General features: G+C 58.8%; 2 protein-coding genes across 15 annotated transcripts in view; one reads left to right on the top strand and one right to left on the bottom strand.

The window, feature by feature from the left end:
• The window catches only part of ANKMY1 (ankyrin repeat and MYND domain containing 1), a 56,199-nt gene that overhangs the window by 33,160 nt on the left and 683 nt on the right, over positions 1–22,356 (bottom strand). For 10 of the 14 annotated variants that reach the window (XR_008422292.1, XR_008422293.1, XM_019445331.2 and 7 more), the window contains exons 2-6: positions 21,902–22,025; positions 13,313–13,466; positions 10,313–10,499; positions 7,558–7,701; positions 1,627–2,099 (exon numbers count right to left, since the gene is read on the bottom strand). Coding sequence is in view for 12 of the 14 variants with exons in the window: in XM_019445331.2 (XP_019300876.2) it covers positions 1,627–2,099; positions 7,558–7,701; positions 10,313–10,499; positions 13,313–13,466; positions 21,902–22,025 (1,082 nt within the window). In the remaining 2 variants the exon portion in view is untranslated. Of the gene's footprint in view, positions 1–1,626; positions 2,100–2,229; positions 3,174–7,557; positions 7,702–10,312; positions 10,500–11,573; positions 11,837–13,312; positions 13,467–13,922; positions 14,143–21,901; positions 22,026–22,356 lie in introns of those variants that run through there. The other 4 variants (XM_053902807.1, XM_053902802.1, XM_053902813.1 and 1 more) reach the window with 4 other exon arrangements.
• Positions 16,662–19,606, top strand: DUSP28 (dual specificity phosphatase 28). Its single transcript, XM_053902846.1, has 2 exons — positions 16,662–17,151; positions 18,401–19,606. The coding sequence occupies exons 1-2, from the start codon at positions 16,750–16,752 to the stop codon at positions 18,554–18,556; spliced, it is 558 nt and encodes a 185-aa protein (XP_053758821.1). The 5' UTR covers positions 16,662–16,749; the 3' UTR covers positions 18,557–19,606.

The following is a 22,356-nucleotide window of genomic DNA, read 5'->3' as shown; positions in this document are numbered from 1 at the left end:
GGGGGTGGGGGGGGTGGATGGATGGATGGATGGATGGGTGGGGGTAGATGGAAAGATGGGTGGGTGGGTGGATGGACAGATGGAGGGGTGGGTGGATGGAGGGGTCCGTGGATGGAGGGGTGGTTGGAGGGGTGGATAGAAGGGTGGGTGTGTGGATGGATAGATGGATGGATGGATGGGGGTAGATGGATAGATGGGTGGGTGGGTGGATGGGTGGATGGAGGGGTGGGTGGGTGGATGGGGGGGTGGGTGGGGGGGTGGGTGGATGGATGGATGGATGGATGGGTGGGGGTAGATGGACAGATGGGTGGGTGGGTGGATGGATGGATGGAGGGGTGGGTGGGTGGATGGGGGGGTGGGTGGGGGGGTGGGTGGATGGATGGATGGATGGATGGATGGGTGGGGGTAGATGGATAGATGGGTGGGTGGGTGGATGGACAGATGGAGGGGTGGGTGGATGGAGGGGTCCGTGGATGGAGGGGTGGTTGGAGGGGTGGATAGAAGGGTGGGTGGGTGGATGGATAGATGGATGGATGGATGGGGGTAGATGGATAGATGGGTGGGTGGGTGGATGGATGGATGGAGGGGTGGGTGGATGGGGGGGTGGGTGGGGGTATATGGATAGATGGGTGTGTGGGTGGATGGACAGATGGAGGGGTGGGTGGATGGATCGATGGATGAGTGGGGGTAGATGGATAGATGGGTGGGTGGGTGGGTAATGGACGGATGGAGGGGTGTGTGGGTGGATGGGCGGTGTGGGCAGGTGGGTGGGTGGATGGAGGGGTGGTACATGGGTGGGTGGGTATATGAATGCATAAGTAACCACTTGTGCTTACCAAACCTGGATTCTAAAATACTTTAGTTATATCTGAGGACAAAGTTTAGTAAATGAAAATATTCTTAAAATTTTTAACTTTAAAAAATCAGTTTTCGTCAGGTGGCTGCCTACTTTTCCAGGGCTGGACGGGGTTGGGGGTTTGGAGACTGGGTTGGTCTTTGGAGACCAACGGAGCAGCTCCACGCCTTCCCAGACGTCGAGAAGCCAGAGGCTCAGCCAGCCCCCAGCCCACCCCTCCCCGGCCCTCCCACCCTCGGCTCTCTGCTCAGACCTGCTCTCATACATCTCTTCGTGTGCACCTTGTGTGCAGACATGACCCACAGAGGCCGGAGCACGGGCTCCGACCTGCACAGAGCAAACACATGCAAGGTCTCAGAGCCAGGATTTGAACTCGGCTCCATCAACCCGGCTGACCCTGTTCCACAGCTCCTCCCAAGGCTCTACACTCTTCTAGGGACTGCCCTCACTCCGTGCTCCCCAGCAACCTCCTGACCACTGCTTCTCCCGAGAGCAGGTGAGCAGGATCCCGGGCCCCTGTGCAGACATCGAGGCCACGGCACCCTCCTGCACCTGCATGCTCGCAACCCGGGGCGTGTGTCCCAGCTCACCGGCCCCGCACGGCTCTCCCTCCCCCTTCGTCGCTGCGCTGCCTCAAACAGGAGAAGCACCTTTACGTGAACCCAAGAAATAACCCTGCGGGTTACTCAGCCAGGTGCCAGAGGCCCCCCAGGAGCCCAGCCCCGAGCACGGGCCCGTCGTGGGAGGGAAAGAAAGATGGGGCAAGTTACCTGTATTTGTAGGTTTGCTTCTGGATTTTGACCATCAGAGGGGTCTCATTTTTTATAAACCAGGGTTCTTCATCCTCAGCAAATGGAGGAATGTCATTAAGGAAGATTTGGGCATCTAATTCTTTGCGGAAAGAGCAGGTCATGGGCAGGTGGCTGTTGTCGGTCGAGTAAATGTGCATTTCTGGAGGCAGAGTCAGGTCATCGTTCAGAAGAAACCGCTTATAGTCGTAGAAAAAGGGGTCCTGTCCCTCCGGCTGGTCCCAGTCCACCTTCTCCTCATCTGAGAGGCTGAGTCTAGCAGGAGAGTGAGTGAGGAAGCCCGAGTACTCGGGGTAGTTGTGGATGGAGAAGCTGCGGGGAACCTCCGTGCACAGTTTGATGAGGTGCTCCCGGACCCACAGCCCGACGTCCTGCCTGCCGTCCGGGTAGGTCTCCACGCCCGGCCCAAACCGTTGGTCCGCTTTGTACAGCCCCTGCGAAACGAAAGTCACCAGGGCAAGAGACATCGTTCAGCAGGGCCCTAAGCTTTGCAACCGTTTTCTCAAAATCAAAGAAAAACAAAATTCCAAGAGAAGCGTCTTCATTCAGTCAACAAATACTTACGGAGGCCGAGTATGCACCCGGCATGGTGTCCCAGAGCAAACGTGTAAATATGAAATGCATTGGGGGAGAAAGGTGCTTCGGACCCAGGGTGGTCAGCAGTGGCCTTAGCGGTAAGGTGGGGACATGACCGGGGGTCTCAAGGTGAAAGCGTGTCAGGGATACCACGTGTGGGCTCATTTCAGGGAACCCCTTGTAGCAGTGACATTGTGGGCCCAGCCCAGCCACCCGGGGCAGCGGAGATGCGGGGCCCTGGGTCAGAGAGACTGTGGCAGGTGTGACCTGAGGAGACAGGCGGAGGTGGGGGGGAAAGGGAGCTAACCCCCCCGCTTCCCATGAACCCAGCAGAGTGCAGTGATTTCTGGGCCTCTCGAGGCCCTTCCGCTGGGTGGGGTGGTCTGTGCTGGGTGGGGGATGTGTGGCAAGGGGAGGGCCAAGAGGGCCTTGGATGAAAGGTAATGCTGGGCCCACAAAAAGGGACGGGAAGCTGGAGAGGGGCCCGGCTTCCCAGGAGAGCTGGCTCTGAAGGGAATCTGGAGGTCACTGGGAGCCGCAGCGGGGACCTCCGTGTCACTCCCTGGTGCCACGCCCTCGCCTGGGACCGTGGGCAGGGCCCCTATCTCAGAGCCCCGGGCTTGCAGACTTACTTGGGGCGTAAGTCTCTGAGCTACACAGTCCCCCACAAGAAGTTCACAGTCTAGAGCTGAGGAAAGAACATGCAAGGAACAGTAAGACACGCCAAGGAGGACTTCATCGTGCAAAGCAGCTGGGTGGGGACGGCAGGGGCACTTCCGGGAGAATCTGCCGAGTGGCAGCAGGGCACCGAGTGCCGCCGCGGTCTGTGAAAGGGTCGGGGGCCGGGGGGAGGCGGTGCGCATTCATCCTGGCAGCGCCGGAGCATCACCGAGGCGGCGGATGCCACAGGGTGGATGGGCCGAGAAGGAAGACTACGGACGGGGCAAGAAAAGGTGGTGCAGGGAGGCAGGCGGTCGGAAAGGCAGCTGCTGGGGGTCTGTGCGGAGACCAAAGGCGTTCATGCCCCAAGAGCTGACCCAAGAGCTCCATTTCTAGGATTCTATCATAAGGACATAATCTCCTTAACATCGTAAGGAAACAATCCCAATGAGATCAAAGCTATAGTCACACATACGTTCACAACAGTACGTCTAGCAGCAAGCTCTTAATAACGCTAACAGTTACATTACTAGTAAAATACAATGGCAGTAATGTCGACAGTTAAAGAAAGGAGAATGTGTCTCCAGGACGCTACACGCCACAGGCTTAAAAAATTGCCTTTGATATGCATTTACGTTGTGACCAAACAATCCCCCTCTAGGAATGTATCCCGAAGATCACCGACAAAAGCGTGGAACCATTAACCGGCGAGACAGTCACCACGGCGCCCCTCGGCACCACAAAGGCTGGAGGAAAGTGCGCGTCTGGTTGACCCTTCCCAAGCAGTGAGAAGGGGGTCTGGGCTGTCGGGAGGAAGGGCAACCACAGGCGGCCCCGGGAAGCGTGCAGGGTGCACGTCCCACTGCCTACGCGGGGAGGAACGTGTGTGCACGTGTGCTCCTGGTGTGTAAATGCAAAGAGGAAGCTGTACAAACAGTCCCCGGTGACGAGAGAGGACTCCGGATAGAAACAGTGGAAGCTGGACTCCTGTGGGGGGACCCTGTTTGCTAGATTTGCCTTCAGAAAAATATCCGTTTTTTACTGAATTACCAAACTAAATTAAAGCAAGATCGTAAAAATCAAATCCTAAACAATGAAAGCAACACCACTGAACCTAGCTCTACCTCCAGGCAGCACGGACGGATAGTAGCTCACGTGATTGGATTCCACCTTCCCAGTGGGATGGGTCCCAGGGACAAAAGGCAGGAAAGGAGCCCTGAGTTGTTTTAGGAGCCACGGCGCTGGAGCTAATGCTACGCCATCATTCTGAAACTGTCATACATATTTCACGGGGGGAAATAAATAGGAAATTTGTTAACGTTAGAAACAAAGATTTTTAAGACTAATTGCAAAGACGTGCAAATACGATACCATGGCTGTTGAGTAAAAGCCCCGTATTCCCAAACTGGAGCTGGAGACGTCCGTATGAACCGATGGTATCTTTTCTCATTTAGAGAAAAAAAAAAAAAATCTAGATCTGCTATTGAAAAAGCCTACAAATGAAAACCAGCCAACACGATAGTAATAAGCACCCAAACGGTGGTTTTTCCACACCACGCCCCATCTAGGAACCAGGCCTGCCAGATCAACAGTCAATCCTGGGACCAGGGCAGGAGGTGTATGGATGAGCTGGGGTCTCCTTGCCCCAACAAAAGGCAAGAAAACCACCGACACCTGGTGGAGCTATGTCTACTGCAAGAACCAAACTAAAGCAAAAACCAAACTCCCCCGACCCAAGAGTGACAATTTGGGCATCCAAAAGCATAACCACCACAATGTGCTGAGATACACCAAATATACTAAAATCCGTGAGTTTATACAGATCCGAAAAACAAACAAACAAAAAAAACCCGAGTAAGCTCCACCGATCGCCATTGAAGAATGTTAGGTAATCATCCACTTGTTACCCTGACGAGGGGCAAAAAAGGAAAAGATCAAGTGTCATTTCGCCTTCCCCATAAAACTACCTCAAAGTAACCAAACAGTTGATGAAGGCTGTTGTAGACAAAAGAACTCTAGTTAATAAGTGAAGGAGGGATCGTAGATTTAGAGTGTCACCAACTTGCGCCCTCTAATGAAATGACGGTCCAGCGATATTGTCCAAAATCACAAGTAAGGTGAGGAGGCCGTCGGAACTGACGGAAAAGGACTGCAGACACCGGCACCCACGGATCAGTCCCGACATCACATGAAGAAAGGCGGCCAGACACGTGTCTCCGAGTGTGGTTTTTAACAAAGGTACAAAAGCAGCAGTAGAGAAATGACAGTCTTCTCGACCGATGGCACCGGATCAGCCGGCCGCCTACAGGTGGAGGCGGGGGAGGGGAGGAGGCCCAACCAACCGTTGCTTCACGTGCAGTGCAAACATTAACCCAGAACGGATCCCAGACCTAAATGTCAGAGCCAAAACCATGACATGCAGAAGAGAACACAGACGAAAATCTTAGGAAACTTGGATTAAGCTAAAGTTGCGTAACTAGGACATAAAAAAGCAAGAACCAGGGAAAGAAAAATCGATAAGCCTACGAGTGGCTAAAATTAACTTTTTTAATGTTTATTTATTCTTGAGAGACAGAGATATAGCATGAGCAGAGGGGCAGAAAGAGAGGGAGGCAGAATCCAAATCAGGCTTCAGACTGAGCTGTCAGCACAGCCCCGATGTGGGGCTCGAACCCACAAACCAAGAGATCATGACCTGAGCTGAAGTCAGATGCTTACCTGACTGAGCTGCCCAGGCGCCCCATGAGTGGCTGAAATGGAAAACGGCACAACCACTTTGGAAAACCCTTCGGAGGTTTCTTACAAAACTTGCCATGCACGTCACCTACGGCCAGCGATCCCACTCGCGGTATTTACCCAAATGAAAAGACAGACGTGTGTGCACATGAAGGCTTGTAATCAAACGTTTTTAGCAGTTTTACTCATAATAACCAAAAACTTGAAAGAACTCAAACATGTAGCTATTGGCGAATCAGTAAAACACGTGTCTCGAATCCACACAACGGAATACTACCTCACCGCAAAAGAAACAAATTGCTGCCATATGCAAATACGTACGAATCTCAAAAGAATCACGCCCTAAGCCAGAGAAATCGAACATGCAGTAACACCCATTCCACTGATCTGAAACAACGGAAAAGGGGACGTTGTGATGAAAAGCAGAGCTGCGTCATCGAGAGCTGAGGGGGTGGGGCTGGAGATGGACTCCAGTATATATTAGGGGCTTGGACGGGGTACAATGCTTGCACACGAACATGCACGCAAAACACCATATATAAATGTTTACAGCACCTTGATTCATAATCAACAAAAGCTGGAAACGAGCGTCTGTCAGCTGGGAATGGAGAACGGCACCATGCACTTGGAACACTGCTCAGCACTAAGGAAGGAGCTGCGGACTCACCACAAGGCAGATGAACCTTCAATATGATCGCTAGGTGAAAGGCACCAGCCTCAAAAGTCTACCTACTGTATTTCACTAGCCTGGTATTCTTGCAAAGGCAAATCATCTGCAAAACAACTGGCCAGGGCTGGGGTGGGAGGAGAGATCGGTCCCAAAGGGGCACCGGCAGGAGCGGAGAAGGAGCCGTCCTGTACGTTGACGGCAGTAGTAGTCACACAACTCCACGCTCGTGAAAACCTTCACAATTGCATACTCAAGGGGGTGGACTGTACCCTAAGTTACGCCGTTCGGAAATAAAAGGAGGAAAGGCAACTGTTTCTGCAAAACCAGGAATGTCCTCCACAAATAAAGACAAGCTTCAAGGGGCGCCTGGGTGGCTCAGTCGGTTGAGCGGCCGACTTCGGCTCAGGTCATGATCTCATAGTCCGTGAGTTCGAGCCCCGTGTCGGGCTCTGTGCTGACAGCTCAGAGCCTGGAGCCTGCTTCAGATTCTGTGTCTCCCTCTCTCTCTGACCCTCGCTCATTCATGCCCCGTCTCTCTCTGTCTCAAAAACAAATAAACATTAAATTTTTTCTTTTTTTAAAAGACAAGCTTCAAGACAATCTATGTGGAATGATCCAGCTTATGTATAAAAAAGTAAATATTACGGTACATTTGCAGTTTAATCTAAAGGATACACAACTCCCTGCTCTGGAAAATGGGATCATGAAGCATCCTGTCTTCTCATTCGTGTTCCTTTTCTTTTCATGAACCTTATTATTGGTACTGTTAACGATCTTTAAAAATAAGGAAGTTACCACTTGTTACACAAATAAACTTCCCCAGGACCTAAGTATCTTTCTGTCCAGTGGCCTGAGCACACAGAGCCCCGCCCTTCATCTGCATCAGGGGTGGCCCCGCCCCCTCACCTGCACCCAGGGTGACCCTCCCCCCTCCCCCCCAACTCCAGGGCGGCCTCACCTGTCACCCACATCTGGGGCAGCCTTGCCCCCTCACACCCCCACACCTCCCCCCACCAGGGGCGCCCCGCCCCCTCACCCTCCTTCACACTCACACACCCCTTGGGGGGGCAGCTCCTTCACCCTTCCTCACACCACCCCCCCCCAGGGGCTGCCCCACCTCCTCACCCCCTGGCGGCCCCGCCCCTCACACCCCCGTGGCCCTGCCCCCTCACCTGCACCTGGGGTAGTCCTGCCCCCTCACCCCCACAGGGCGGCCCCGCCCCCTCTCCCCTGTGGCCCCGCCCCCTCACCTGGAAGAGCCTGGTCTTCAGGTACATGGTGCCGTAGCCCTCTCGGTAGCTGAGGTAAAACATGCCAGTGAAGCTGGAGCCGTCGGGCCACTGGTAGGTGCCCAGCCCGTGGCGGTGGTCCCGGTAAAACTGCCCGTGGTACAACTGTGAAGAGCGCTCAGTGACAGGCTGTGTCCGAGAAGCTGCTCCTGGCCACCCCCCACCCCAGCCTTCCAGGAAGCCCCCCAGGTGGATGCAGCCCGCCAGGCTGGCAGTGAGGCGGACCACAGGGGCACCTGGCCACGGGGCCCCTTCAAGTTCGGGGGCCGAACGAGTCTATGAGAGACGTCACCTATGTCACACAGAGCAGGTGCCAGGCGGTCGGGCCCCGGTGGCCCCCGTGTCGCCTGCCGTAGCTCCGGTAGGGGAATCTGGAGAGGCGTTGGAATGGCCACCACTGCGGAGCGACTCCTGGGTTTGGCCCGGAGCCCCGACCCGGGCTCAGCTCCACGCCTGCCTGGGTTTACAGGCAGCAGGCTGGCAGGGGCGGGGGGTGGGGGGCACCAGCCTCGGGCTCACCCGCGCGGCCCCACGTGTGACCCCAGGAGCAAGCTATGGGCCTGCGCGGGAACGCTGGTGTGGCTACACTGAGCCACGGACGCCGGCCTCCGCTCGTGGCCCAAGCCCCACAAATGCCGGTGGCGGGTCTGTGCCGGCCCGCCTCCCTGCTGGGGCCTCAGGAGGGTCAAACAATGTGACGCCCATTGCCAGCTCTTCCCATGCCAGCCGCAGGCCGGTCCTGCAACGCTCGGAGACGGCTCTGTAGGAACGGGACCCCAGGTGTGGCTGCTTTCGTGCCCTCCTCTGTCCTCGGGTAACGGAGAGGACTCCCCGTGGGGCTGGTGGCTGACGGACCAGGCACCAGTGACCAGGTCTGTCCGACCAGACGACTCCCGACCCCCGGCCCCGGCCTCAATTTGGGTTTGGCCACAGGACCCATGCCCGGGGCCAGACCAGTGTCCCCAGGGCCCTTCCTCTCCCCCAGAAGTGTCAGGCGTAGCTCCCACAGGCTCGCCAGGTGGCGGAAGGTTAGTCTGGGCGCCAACACAGAGACGGGGAGAGAGGGGGCCCGACAAGGTCATCAGAGTCCCCGGACCAGCCAGGCCTCGGGCTGCAGAGCCCCGCTGACGGGCTTTCCCATCGTAAGAGCCAATGAAGGCCCTTTTCAGCGCTGCCTGGGTTGAACGTGGGCTCCGCCGGCGCTTCTGAAGAGAATGTCGAGCACGAGGACACGCGGAGCAGAGGGGCACGAGGCCAGGGGCTGCCCGCTCCTGCCAACACCCGCACCACTTTGTGGGGGAAAGCGGAGTCCACCCGACTCGAAAACAACTGTCTGTGTACGAGCGTCGGTCCATACGCGGGAGAGAGCCTCTCTCCCCCCCTCCCCAGGAGAAAGCAGCATTGGAGGGAGGCCCTTCCACAGCCACCCCATCCGTCCCCACCCCTGCACTCACACCACGAGCTGCGTCTGACCGGCCAGGGCTGATGTGCTCAGGCCATTAACGCGTGTAGGGTCACCGCTGGTGGGTGGCACACTCTCTCGTCCCCCTGGCCTCTCCGGCTTGTGAGCTGCCTCGGCTGCACAAGCAGCTGCTCCGCGGACCCGGAGGTCCCGCCAGGCAGTAATGAGGCCGAGGCCCCGCCACCACACCCGCCCCCCGTGGTCTCCCTCACGGTGGAACCTGGGCTCCGCGGGACAGGCCGGCACGCCCAACCTCCCACAGCCACGAACAAGGGCACGGGACACCACGGCGTTGGGTAAAAGAAAGAAACTAGCCGAGGACTGGTTTCAGTGCCAGTCCCGGAGCCACGGGAGTCAGCGCTTGAACCACCAGTGTCACGGTGGCTTCCACTCAACACAGGCTTCGGCCCCGGCCTCCCGGTCACCTGAGGTCCGGAGGCTCGTCTGAGCTTGAGGTGCGTTCTGGGAGAGGGATCGGCAGGGGTGCGGGGGAAGGTTCGCCCCTGCCTGCAGCTGCGCCTGCCCCCCCTGCCCCTGCCGCCCCCAGGCTCCGGCCCGAGACCCCGGTTATCAGGCCGCCCTGCTCTCCTCTGGCAATCACGCACTGACACACCCAGCCCCGGCTGCTCTTCTGAGCCTGGACCCCACTGGGCCTGGATCTGAACGAAAGTACCCTACGGGGCCATCTCCCCAGCTCACAGTAGAACCCACGCTCTGGAAATCTCCCCACTGGACAAGCAGGCAGCCGCAGCTACAGGTGTCGGCCGCGGTCGTGCCACAGGCCAGGCCGCTGTGCCCTCCCCCAGGCACCTGCGGAGCTCCCACAGGTCCCCGGGAGTCTCCACTGGGGTCCTGGACGCGGCCTACTGCGTGGGCTCTGGAGCCTGCTCCCATCTGACTGCTAAAAAGATCCTTCCCTTCTCTTTAACCCTAAATACGATGCAATTTCACCGACGTACATACAGCTCCATGCAGTAATTTGAAGTTTTTGAACAGTTGCCCAGAATAAGAATTTATCGTAAGTAACCCTTCCCAAGCCGCAGCCCGGGAATGCCCAGGCCAACTGCATGTGTGACCCTGGACAACTGTGAGAATGTTTCTCTCTGGAAGTTTCTGGAAGGTTTCTCTCTGGAAGGTAGAAAAGACACAAGCCCAGCACCCTTCCTGCCGGAGACCGGCAAGTCTGCCTCACACCCCTCTTAGAAGAAAAGAGACAGCCAGGCCCTGGCGGGGACAGCCACGGAAGCCACCTACCTCGCCCGTGGGCCAAGAGAATTCACCGTATCCCAGCTTCATGTCCAGCCCGAAGTCCCCTTGGTACACACAGCCATCCTGCCACTCCTGCACGCCTCGGACCAGCTGGATGTAGGCCTCCTTCAGGTCCTGCCCCCTGGGGGGACCCTCGGACTCCTCTTCCTCCTCCGGGGCCTCTAGGATGTCCCTAGGAAGGTGAAGTGGGGGGGGGGGGGCGAGGAAGATCAATGCTGGAACCGGCCTGAGGGGGGGACCACGTGCAGAGAACACACACTATCTCGTCTCTTCCTCCAACAACCCCGAGGCAGACGCTCTTGCCACTCCCATTTTGCAGAGCGGGAAACTGAGGCATGGGCATGCAGTGACTGCCCAAGGTCACACAGGAAGTGTGCAAACCCGAGTCTCTAACATGGGTAAAGGGCTGCCGGTGTCCTGGAAGCTGATGGGTTCCAGCTCCAGCTGTTTGCGGGGCCAGCCTTGTGTCCACCAGCAGCCCAGAGCGCCATGGCAGTGCCTTCCCCCCCGGGGGCTGGCAGCCTGGCCCACAGCTGGGCAGGAGGCAGACACCTGGCAGGCACGCATGGACCAGTGGGTGGTCTGAACAAGGAGAGGGAGCTTCGGTCCAAGAGCAGCAGCCAGCTGCCTACTAAGAGAGACCGCAGGGATGGGCGGGTGCACAGCAAGGGGCAGAAAATGTTCACGAGGGCGAGCCGGCTTCTTTTCTGCTCTTGCTAAGAGTACAAATCCTGACCTAAAGGGTGACCTACCCCCAGCCCCCGTCACACACACGGCCCCCCTCTCTGCCTCCCTCTCAACTTAAGGGCTCTCTGGGGATGCCGTATCTCGATGTCTCTGGTCTACAGACCTGTGCCACTGTCGGGCTGACGGTCTAGCTGGGCTGCTGAAAGCATGGAAACCCCCGGACCTTGAGCCCCCTCCACCAGCCAGCCCTCAAATGCCAGCCGTGAGTCACAGAGGCTTCACAAAGCTTTGCCCAAAGAAGGGATACAGCTGCTGTGAACACAAAAATCTCCATTTGCCACTTTGTTATGCATTTGAAGAAAGAAGCCAGGAAAAACAGATACATACATGCAACAATGAAAAAATCTGAGGGCTGCGCTTTGGTTTGTTTCTTCTTTGGCTTACCTGTGCTTATGGGTTGAATTATGTTTCCCCCCAGCCCCCAACACACACACACACACACACACACACACACACACACACACACTCCTACGTTAGAGCCTACATCCCAGGACTTTACCTGGGACTGCATTTACAGAGGTAACCAAGTTAAAGTGAGGTCATCAGTGGGGGCCTAGTCCAATGTGACTGTTGTACTATGACAAGGGAAAGAAGTTTGGACACACAGGAACACACAGAGAGAAGATGATGTGTGGACACAGGGAGAAGACAGCCGTCTACAAGGCAAGGAGGGAGATCTGGAACAGATTCTCCCTCTCACCCTCAGAAGAAACCACCCTGCCCACACCTTGACCTTGGGCTCCAGCCTCCGGCCTGAAAGACAATACATCTCTATTGTTTAAGGCACCCTGTGGGTGGCACTTTGTTGCAGCCCCAGCAGACTAACATGCCACTTTTCTTGCTTTGCCACAGGGCACACACACTACATGCTTAATTTAAAAATTAAAAAAAAAAAAAAACCTTTTTTTGAGTTATTAAGAGGAAAAGGTAATGGACTATAAAAACATGAACAAATGGAAAATTTCCTCAAAAAGCCAAAGGAAATGATTTTAAAACAAAGCAAGAAAATTACTAACACGAGCAATCAGCCGTAAGGCCCACTGTTGAGTCATTGGAAATGCCCAGCTGGCTGGCCGGGTGAGCAGGGTGGGCATGTGGTTCTGCCACCAGACAGGCTCCCTGTCCCCCTTGGGGCTCAGAGACCTTTCTCCTCTGTAAAACAGGGACTCTATCAGTCCGCTCAGGCTATTGCAAAGTCCCGCAGGCAGGGAGCTTGAGCCACAAACATCCATTCTCACGGTTCTGGAGGGGGACACTAGACATCTAAGGGTGCCTGCAGACTCGGTTCCCAGACAAGGCCAGGCTCCTAGTTCATAGATGGCACCTGTGTCCTCATGTGGCAGAGAAAGAAAGTGTCGGCTTCTTCCTCTTCTTAGAAGGGCACTAATGTCATCATGGGGCCCCACAACTCTAAGCCTAATCACTCCCCAAAAGCCCCACCTCCAGGGCTGGGTGTGTCAGTGCACGGAGAATGGCGTGCTTGCCAGAGGAGAGCAGGGCGGCCTGACAACCGGGGTCCCGGGCTGGAGCCTGGGGAGCAGCAGGGGCAGGGGGGACAGGGGCAGCGGGGGCAGGCGCAGCTGCAGGCAGGGCAGAGCTTCTGAGCCCCCCACCCCTGAGCCTCCAGACCTCACGTGACGGTGACCGGGGCAGGGGCCAGGACGGCTAGGGCCTGTGCCTGCGCTGAGCCTGTGGAGGAGCACAAGTCAGCAGGACGTTGGGGGTTAGGGCTTCAACACGGATTTCGCGAGTGCGAGTGGGGGAAGGGAGGCACAGTGCAGTCCGCCAACAGGGACAAGAACAACAGGACTACAGGGTGGGTTTCACAAGATGCCACGGTTAGGCCGGGAGGGCAGCCAGCCCCTGGCCCAGAGTAGGCCTGGGAGGTGTGGGCTCTGTTAACACCATAGTGTGAAGCCGCCCAGCTTGGGAACCCTTGTGGCGAGACTAGGCCAAGGCAGAGTGGCCGAGTTAGAAGGGAGTGCGGACATCTGGCCGGAGGGGGGGTGGGGGGGGGGGATGAGGGGGTGTTCCAGCTACCCCGTGTTGTAATTTTCCTCAGTGGTTGCTGATACAACGCTCAGGTCTTCCTCTCTCTCCAGAGACTACTTTTTGAGGGGTAAAATAACTTTTAGGGGTTTTTAGCACCTACCCCAACGCTGGATCCCAGCTAAGTCTGGTCCCCAGGGTGAGGCTGGGAACCACCCCCCCCCCCCCCCCGTAGGAGGGCCCCCACACCTTTTGGTAGAGAGCATCTCCAGAGTCCCCAGGAAGTCAGTGGCAGCAGGCTGGCCGTCTCTCCCTGCCAGCTGATTTTCAGAGATGTCATCATCTGGGACTTTATAATACAAGGCTGAGGGACACCCACTTTCCATGCCTATCGTCTTCGAACCTGAAAGCAAAGCCAGGGACCCACATCCGCCCTCAGAGCTCCTGGCGGGCCCCGGGGACATGCCCACAGCCCCACCCGCCTCAGAGAAACAAAGCCCCCCTCCCCTAACCCGGTCGATACCCCCATCCTGTTGGAAACTCCGCCAGCGTCCCTCCTGCGGGGGCAGGAACCACACATTAAGAGCCATCTGGGCCACCCTCCCACGACCTCCTTAGGGCCCTACGTTGGAGGCAATATTCCTCCCCGAACAGCAGGCGTCCCCTCCCCCCAGGTCTCTGATGCCAGCCCGCGAGGGCGGCCGGACCAAGTGCAGGGAGACGGCCCTCATCCGACCTCACACAAGCACGTCGGGTCCCAAATTTCCTGCCTGTCCCAGACGCGGGAGGACAGAGGGCCGGGCCCAGGGGGCGTCGGGACCACGCGCAGAGCCCCGGGACACGCCCCTTCCCGTCTCACCGCGCTCCCGCCGGGATCCCGACCGCGCCCCTGCCGCGGGCCGCACCGAGGGTCGGAGAGCTCACACCTTCTGCAGCCAGTCCGCCCAGGGCTGCGGCCAGCGCAGCGCAGCCCCACTCGCAAGTCTCGTCCAGCTCCGCGCAGCGCCCGGAGCCCCAGAGCGTCGGGTTTCCCTGGAGACCTGCCCACCGCCCCAGCGCCGGACGCTCTCGGCCTCCACCAATCCCCGCGCCCGGCCCCTCCCCAGACCACGCCCCGCCCCCGGGCGTCCTTGGCGGAACAGGGGGCGCCCCTCTGTGACCTCACGGGGCCCCCGCCTGCCCGTGGCCGCCGAGCCCCCCACGCCCCGGCGCTAGCGGGCCTTGTGCCTGAGCCCCGCGAGACGCGGGAACCCGGCCGCCTGTGTCCGCTATGGGCACCGACCTCCACGTCCAGCAGAGGCCGGTGAGCCAGCTCTGGGCCAAGGTCTCAGGGAGAGCGTGGGGAGAGCACTAAGCCCCCTACCCCCCCGCCCCCCGCCCCCCGGGAAGAGAGCATGGTGGGGTGTGCCCGGGAGACACCTGCGGAAACCGAGGAACAATGGGGTTAATCGTCCACCGCCGCGCGCCAGGACGCAGTACAGCCAAGATCTCCTCAAGCTCTGCCGGACTCCAAAGCCGGTTTTTGGCGGTTCCGTGCAAGTTTGTGGAAGGCACGGAGCGGAGCTCCTGGTCTGGTTCGGGACGAGTCGACAAAGGGGACTGAAGTCACGGAGAGAAAAAGGATTAGCTGTGGGGACCGAGGAGTCTCTAGGGAAGACTATGGAGAGAGGAGACCTGAATAGGGTTTCAGGGGATGCGCAGGAGTTCTCCAAAGAGCAAAGAAAGCGCAGTCCAGGGAACTGGGCTAAATGTGCAGAGAGGCACAGTGGTGGGAAACAGCACAAGGACTTTCTGCAAAGGAAGCAACTGGGGCCTCTTGGAGAGAGGGCGGGGCTCTCTGCAGGCGCAGGGCCTGGGGTTCTCAACCCAGACTGCCCCTTAGAAAGAGGGGAAAGAGACATGCAAAGAAGCCTAGCCGCACCCCCCCCCCCCCCGCCGCCCCCAGTAGCTAGATTCAGGCTAAGGCTCTGGGGTGCTTCCTCCACCCCTCTATCTCCCAATTCCCCTTCTCCCTTCATATCCACCTTGGTTCCTGGATCCCCCCCTCTCTTTACTTCTTATCCTTCACCTTGAGGCCCCCTCTCTCTGCCCTGCTCCCTCCAACTGCAGCCTGGGCACTAGAGCACAAACCAAACTGTCTTTAAAATTCCTGTTATGAAAAGAGAAAGAAGTGATCAACTTCAAAATATCCTACAAACTTATCAAACCGTACCATCTGTTGTAAGTTGAATGACATCCCCCCAAAAGATTAAGTTTAAATCCCAACTCCTGGTACCGGTGAATGACCTTCTATGGAAATAGGGTCTTTGCAAATAATCAAGAGGTCATACTGGATTAGGGTATTCGCTAAACCAGATGACAAATGTCCTTATAAGGAGACAGAGGCTTGGAAACCGCAAACCCAGGGAAAAATAAACTTGTTTTAAGCCATCTAGTTTGTGATACTCTGTTATAGATGAACCAAAATTGTGCCATGATTAATAAAACAAACCACAATATCAATGTATGCAGGGCTGCAGGACAGCTCTTCACTGCGGGACAGCTTTTCACTGAAACGGATCCCTGAAACACATCCCTGAATGACACTGGACATCAGAAAAACCTACTGGGGGCGCCTGGGTGGCTCAGTCAGTGAAGTGTCTGACTTTGGCTCAGGTCATGATCTCCAGGCTGGTGGGATAGAGCCCCACGTCAGGCTCTGTGCTGACAGCTCAGCACCTGGAGCTGCTTCGGATTCTGCGTCTCCCTCTCTCTCTGCCCCTACCTTGCTCGCACTCTGTCTCTCAAAAATAAACGTTTGAAACAATTGTTTAAAAAGGGGGAAAAAACCTACGGAAGAAGTCTTCTTACATAGTAAATGTTGGGCAATAAATGATCTTAGTTTTTAAAAGTTACAGCGATGAACCAGAAGTTACTAAAAATAAAAAATAAATATGGGTGTATGAAGAAATGATGAAAAGGGCAGACAGCTTTATTTCATACGAACCATGTTTTACAATTAAAGTGAAACTAAGATACAGAAATTACAAAGAGCAATTAGGAAGCAGGTAAAAAGGAACATAGAGCTTTCTAAAAGGCACATCAAGCGGCAATGCAATCATGCGTAGTTACTAAGCGTACTCGAAGCCAAGCAGCCTACCAACAAAACGACCGGGAGGCTACTGGACCGGACCCCAGTCCTGTGCACTACAGCACAGCTTGAGAAGCCCACCTCCCGGAGCCCTGCTGCGGCCCTCCGGCCCTGCGGCCCCTGCCCGACCGGACCCGTTCTGGGGAGGTGCCCGCGTCTGTGAACCATACCCCCACCCCTCGCAGGGACAGGCGCCGCAGCGGTCGCAGCGTCTTGCAGTGTCGCAGGCCAGCTGACCGAAAACACCGCCCTCGCGCGAAGGACCGCAGCTCGTGAACCTCCGCGTCCCCCAGGGACCGCCCATTCATCCCAGAGTCCCGGCCCCGCCCACCCCACTGCGGCCAATCCCACTCGTCCTCCCAACCACGACGCCAGCCAATGGCCGCCATCCCCACCCGCAGCCAATCGGGGAAGAAGCCCCGCTCCGGCCGGCCAATAGGGAGGCAGCCAAGGCCCTGCGGGCGGGTCCCCGGGAGCCCTTTAGGACCCGGGGGTGCCCAGCGGTCCGCCCGGCCGCCCAAAGTAGATCCGCGGGCCGGGTGCCCGAGCGCCGGTTATGGACCCGGGAGGACCCGGCCGCTGCGGGGCCCCCGGGGCCGCCTCGCCCGCGCCGCCACCGTTCGCGCGCATCGCCCCGTCACTTTTCCTCGGGAGTGCGCGCACCGCGGCCGCGCCAGAGCTGCTGGAGCGCGCGGGCGTCAGCCTGTGCGTCAACGTCTCGCGTCAGCAGCCCGGCCCGAGCGCGCCCGGCGTGGCCGAGCTGCGCGTGCCCGTGTTCGACGACGCGGCCGAGGACCTGCTGACGCACCTGGAGCCCACCTGCGCCGCCATGGAGGCCGCGGTGCGCGCCGGCGGCGCCTGCCTAGTCTACTGCAAGAACGGCCGCAGCCGCTCGGCCGCCGTGTGCACCGCCTACCTCATGCGGCACCGCGGCCTCAGCCTGGCGCAGGCCTTCCAGGTGGGGCGGGGCTCCCAGGAGGGGCCCCGGGTGGGACGGGCCTTCCAGGTGGGGCCTCGGGGAGGATGGACTTGCCGGGTGGGGCGGGCCTTCCAGGTGGGGCGGGGCTCCCAGGAGGAGCCCCGGATGGGACGGACCTGCCGGGTGGGGCGGGCCTTCCAGGTGGGGCGGGCCTTCCAGGTGGGGCCTCGGGGAGGACGGACCTGCCGGGTGGGGCGGGCCTTCCAGGTGGGGCGGGGCTCCCAGGAGGAGCCCCGGATGGGACGGACCTGCCGGGTGGGGCGGGCCTTCCAGGTGGGGCCTCGGGGAGGACGGACCTGCCGGGTGGGGCGGGCCTTCCAGGTGGGGCGGGGCTCCCAGGAGGAGCCCCGGATGGGACGGACCTGCCGGGTGGGGCGGGCCTTCCAGGTGGGGCCTCGGGGAGGACGGACCTGCCGGGTGGGGCGGGCCTTCCAGGTGGGGCGGGGCTCCCAGGAGGGGCCCCGGGTGGGACGGACCTGCCGGGTGGGGCGGGCCTTCCAGGTGGGGCCTCGGGGAGGACGGACTTGCCGGGTGGGGCGGACCTTCCAGGTGGGGCGGGGCTCCCAGGAGGGGCCCCGGGTGGGATGGACCTGCCGGGTGGAGCGGGCCTCAGGTGGGGCGGGGCTCCCAGGAGGGGCCCCGGGTGGGACGGACCTGCCGGGTGGGGCGGGCCTTCCAGGTGGGGCCTCGGGGAGGACGGACTTGCCGGGTGGGGCGGACCTTCCAGGTGGGGCGGGGCTCCCAGGAGGGGCCCCGGGTGGGATGGACCTGCCGGGTGGAGCGGGCCTTCCAGGTGGGGCGGGGCTCCCAGGAGGGGCCCCGGGTGGGACGGACCTGCCGGGTGGGGCGGGCCTTCCAGGTGGGGCCTCGGGGAGGACGGACTTGCCGGGTGGGGCGGACCTTCCAGGTGGGGCGGGGCTCCCAGGAGGGGCCCCGGGTGGGATGGACCTGCCGGGTGGAGCGGGCCTTCCAGGTGGGGCGGGGCTCCCAGGAGGGGCCCCGGGTGGCACGGACCTGCCGGGTGGGGCGGGCCTTCCAGGTGGGGCCTCGGGGAGGACGGACTTGCCGGGTGGGGCGGACCTTCCAGGTGGGGCGGGGCTCCCAGGAGGGGCCCCGGGTGGGACGGACCTGCCCGGTGGGCCGGGCCTTCCAGGTGCGGCGGGCCTCTGGGCGTTAGAGGTGCGGAGCACCTTTGGCGCCGCGTTCAACCTAACCTTCTTGTTCTCAGGCGGTGAAGAGCGCCCGCCCGGTGGCCGAGCCCAACCCGGGTTTCTGGGCTCAGCTTCAGAAGTACGAGGAGGTCCTGCAGTCCCTGTCCCGCCCGCCCGGGGAGCCCTCGGGACCGGGCTCCCGAACGAGAGAAGAGCTCCAGAATGAGCCCTAGTCCTACAACCCTTGGAGATGACCCAGCGCCCAAAGCAGGGCGCATGGAGTTGAAGGTAGTTCAAGCGCTGCCTGGAGGATGATCTTCCTCCTCCCTTCCCTTCTTCCTCGTTGTCGTACAGAGTTTACATTTCACCTTAAATGCAGCTCTTGTGCCCTTTGACGGTACTGCAGGAGCGTGTCCACTTAGGAAGGGACTGAGAGCATCCCTTCCTTAGGTTTATCAACAGGGCTTGGTCAGGAAAGTCAATACCACTTGAGAAATTTTAGGCAGGAAGGTATTTAATACAGAGAGCAAGGCCAGGGAGCCAAGGTCAGGAGATGGGAAGTACAGGAGTCCTGGAGACCCAACCCCCCACCCCCACCCTGACTGCCTGCCACCTGTTAAGGCCACAGGGGCTTTTCCCAGACCTCATGCTGGTCCCATCTTGGAATCCGGCACAGGACCCAGACTTGTAGTTTCTACCATACACAGGCCAGGATGTGAGGCTGCGTGACAGCCTAGCACGGGCACCCTTGGGGCTCTGGGCGCCTGTGCCCACCTCCTATCTTACAGCCTAACATCCTGCAGCCACCATCATCTCAAAGACGCACTGGCCACCTGTGCATCTGAGTGTGTTGATTCCTCTTTTGGTTCAGACACCCCTCACCTGGTTCCTATGGCCTAAAGGCTGTAGAAAATCAATCACCGTAGGGCGCCTGCGTGACTTAGTTAAGCTTCTGACTCGGGGTTTCAGCTGAGGTCATGATCTCACAGCTTGTGAATTTGAGCCCCGTGTCAGGCTCTCTGCTGACAGTGTGGAGTCTGCTTGGGATTCTCTCTCTCCCTCTCTTTCTGCCCCTCCCCTGCTCACTCGCTCTTTCTCCTCGCTCAGGATAAATAAACTTAAAAAAAATTAATCACCATCAACACTCCTTAAATAGGAAAGGGAAAGAATAAAAAGGGGAAACTGGGCTATAATGCGAGTTACAAAGAATACAGTCCCTGCTAAATATATGCTACTGTATACATAATAAGGTAATTGATAAAATATCACAATCAGTTTTTAACATTTCCTCTTGCCGCTAGTCATTTCATGTTCCCTTTCTCCTCAGCCAGCACCTCGCTGGTCCTAGTCTTTCCCGGTGAGATGACTCACGCCTTCATTCTGAAGGGCCCTGAGTGGCCCTGCTTGTGTTACTGCTGTGGCCGCCATCACCTACCACACGAGCGGGATTACCGGACGCATCAGGAGAATGTCCTGAGCTCAGTGTCCTCCTCCCGGCAAGACAGGATCAGTCCCTCCACCCAGCAGAGCAACCCCTGATTTGCCCGCTGTGTCAGTGGCCCGGGGAGCCTGGAACAGCCAGCCGGTGTCCCAGCGCGCCATCCAGGGGAACGTGCGTGTCCCTGGTGGAAACGTGCCACCTGGGAACGGAACCCCTGACTCAGCAGAGCCCAAAGCTGTCCGATGGGAAGCTCACGCCAGGAGGCATGGAGATGGTTGTGAAAGGGGCTCCCTCCCCACCCCGCTTACACCTGCACCTGAGCTCTGACCCCCCTGCGTTGGCCCCGGCTCAGCACATGCACCACAGCTGGTAGCTGGTGCCCAGCCCCTCTCCACGTGGCTCTGTGGCTCCCTGCAGCCAAGCCGGTTTCTACCACCTTTACAAAGGGCTTGCCTGCTGCCGCGACTCCCTCCAAGTGCCTCGCACCTCGTGTCGCCTTTCCGTCAACCCCTTGCCGTGAGGAAGCTGTTGCCACGTCTCCACTTGGCAGGCGAGCTGAGCAGTTTGCCAGGACCTGCGCCCAGCTTCTTAGCCACCATGTCCATGGCGCTTGTGATGGGACCCCCCCCACCACATCCATGTACCTCTCATGGGACACCCCCCTGGCGGGCTGCCCTGGCTCCAGGTACCAAAGGTGCAAGAGCTGGGCCAGATTGAAAGACCTGTGGGTCCCGTCAGTGTTTTATCCCACCAGCTCTGTTTGAGAACCATCTCACTGCGGCTCTTGGCAGAGGTCAGCTCTCCCGAGGACCTCCGCCTGCCTGCACATCCGCCTGGCAGGAGAGGCCGGGGACCTAGCATGCCACACTTGAACGGTGGTGCCCATCCGTGAGCATTAGGCTTGGAAGGCTGGGGCACAGGCAGAGCGTCAACTGCTTCAGCCCACCCAGGCCAGCCAGGACTTGATCACCAGAAAACTAAAGTACGAAAGTTCCTGTGGGAGAAGCCCCAGCCTCTGATGGCCCCAACTTCTACCTTCCTCTCCCTGGAGGCAGGGCAAGGAGAGAGAGAGGACAGCCAGATGGGCTACAGGGAAGGGCCGTGGGGCCGTGCTGACGGCTCTGTCCCCTGAAGGGCAGAGACAGGGTGAAGGGTGGGGACAGCGACAGCATCCCCATCTGTGGGCCTCACAGTCAGGAGGGGAATACTACTGCATACCACATGTGTCTGCTCTAAAACTGGCTTGTGTTGGTTCCTGACATAAATAGGGGGTAGCAGGTGCCCCCACTCTGGGAGGAGAGGTTACCACCTCTCCTCCCTCCACCCTGTGTGCAGAACTCACCTTGGGGAGATGCCCAGGGCCCTCCAGCAGGGAAGGGATGAGATGTAACCCCTGCTCCCCCAAGTCCAGGGGACCAGGAGGGCAAGAAGCCCCTGATGGCTTCTGAGGGCACAGATGGTTGGTCGACCCGCCTGAGGGGGGGCTGGGGCAGGCTAGTGTGGGCACCCATGTGCAGTCCTGATGATGTCCTTCCAGCCCCGACCACCTGGCCTGGGGGAAGGGGCTCTGAGAAGCTCATAAAACGGGGAGTGCCATCTGAAACCCTCCGCCCTTGGCACTTCGGGGCCACTGCCACCTGGGCGGGAACTGGGCCACCTGAACTTGGTGAGGACCAATCAGACCCCCGCTCTCCTCTCTCGAGTCTCAGACATAGGACTGACCTCCTCCTTCAAGTGGCTGTGTGAGCCCCGGGGCTCCTGGTGAGTTTGAGCCAGGTGCCCCAACAGGGAGGTTGCGTTACCCCTGCTAAGAGGACACATGGGGACCCGAGCACCCATGGGAAAATTAAAGCAACGTCTCAGTGCACATGCTCCACATCAGCGAACATGGGCCTCCTTCCCAGCCAACCATCCTTCCCCACCCCTTCCCCACCCCCAGGGAGGACGGTGGGCACCATCACATGGGTTACAGACCCGGACGGAGTCCAGAAGGGTTAAATATTACTCGGGGATGATGCCTTGGTCAGGAGCAACTTCTGTCCCACACCACAACTGAGCAGAGAAAAGAGGTGTGTGAAGTTCCTGGATGCTCTCCCGGGCCAAAAAGCCCCTTCTCCCCAAAGATCTGAATTCTTACATTCAGAGGGTGGCCCCTCACATTCCAAGGCTTCGAGATCCACCTGATGTTTGCTCACTGGGCATCCGCACCTCCTCAATGGTCTGCAGCCCTCTCCTCTGGATCCAGGCCGCGGGACAGGACCCTGCAAGGTGGCACGGGGGCAGACCAGATCCCTGTTACCGCCCCAACGCCACCTCCTAAACAACAATCTCGTCTCCGGGGCCCTGCCGGCCCTCTAGGCAGCACTCCTACCTGTTCCAACAGAACGAACATCTACTCCATCCAGTACGGTCGCCATTAGCCACACACTACCCTGCACACACTGGTTGGAGACCTTGAGCTATGGCTAGTGCCACGGAGGCATAAACTTAACATTTTGGCTAAATCCAAACAGCCACATGCGGCTACTACTACCTTATATGACAGCACAGTCCTAAGGCCCCCAGGCTCCGCAACACAGACTACTGGCCTCA

This window comes from Panthera pardus, unplaced genomic scaffold, assembly GCF_024362965.1.
Source record: "Panthera pardus isolate Hobbes unplaced genomic scaffold, ASM2436296v1 HiC_scaffold_10, whole genome shotgun sequence".
NCBI classification, from domain to species: Eukaryota; Metazoa; Chordata; class Mammalia; order Carnivora; family Felidae; genus Panthera; species Panthera pardus.
This window is presented reverse-complemented; position numbering and strand designations above follow the sequence as displayed.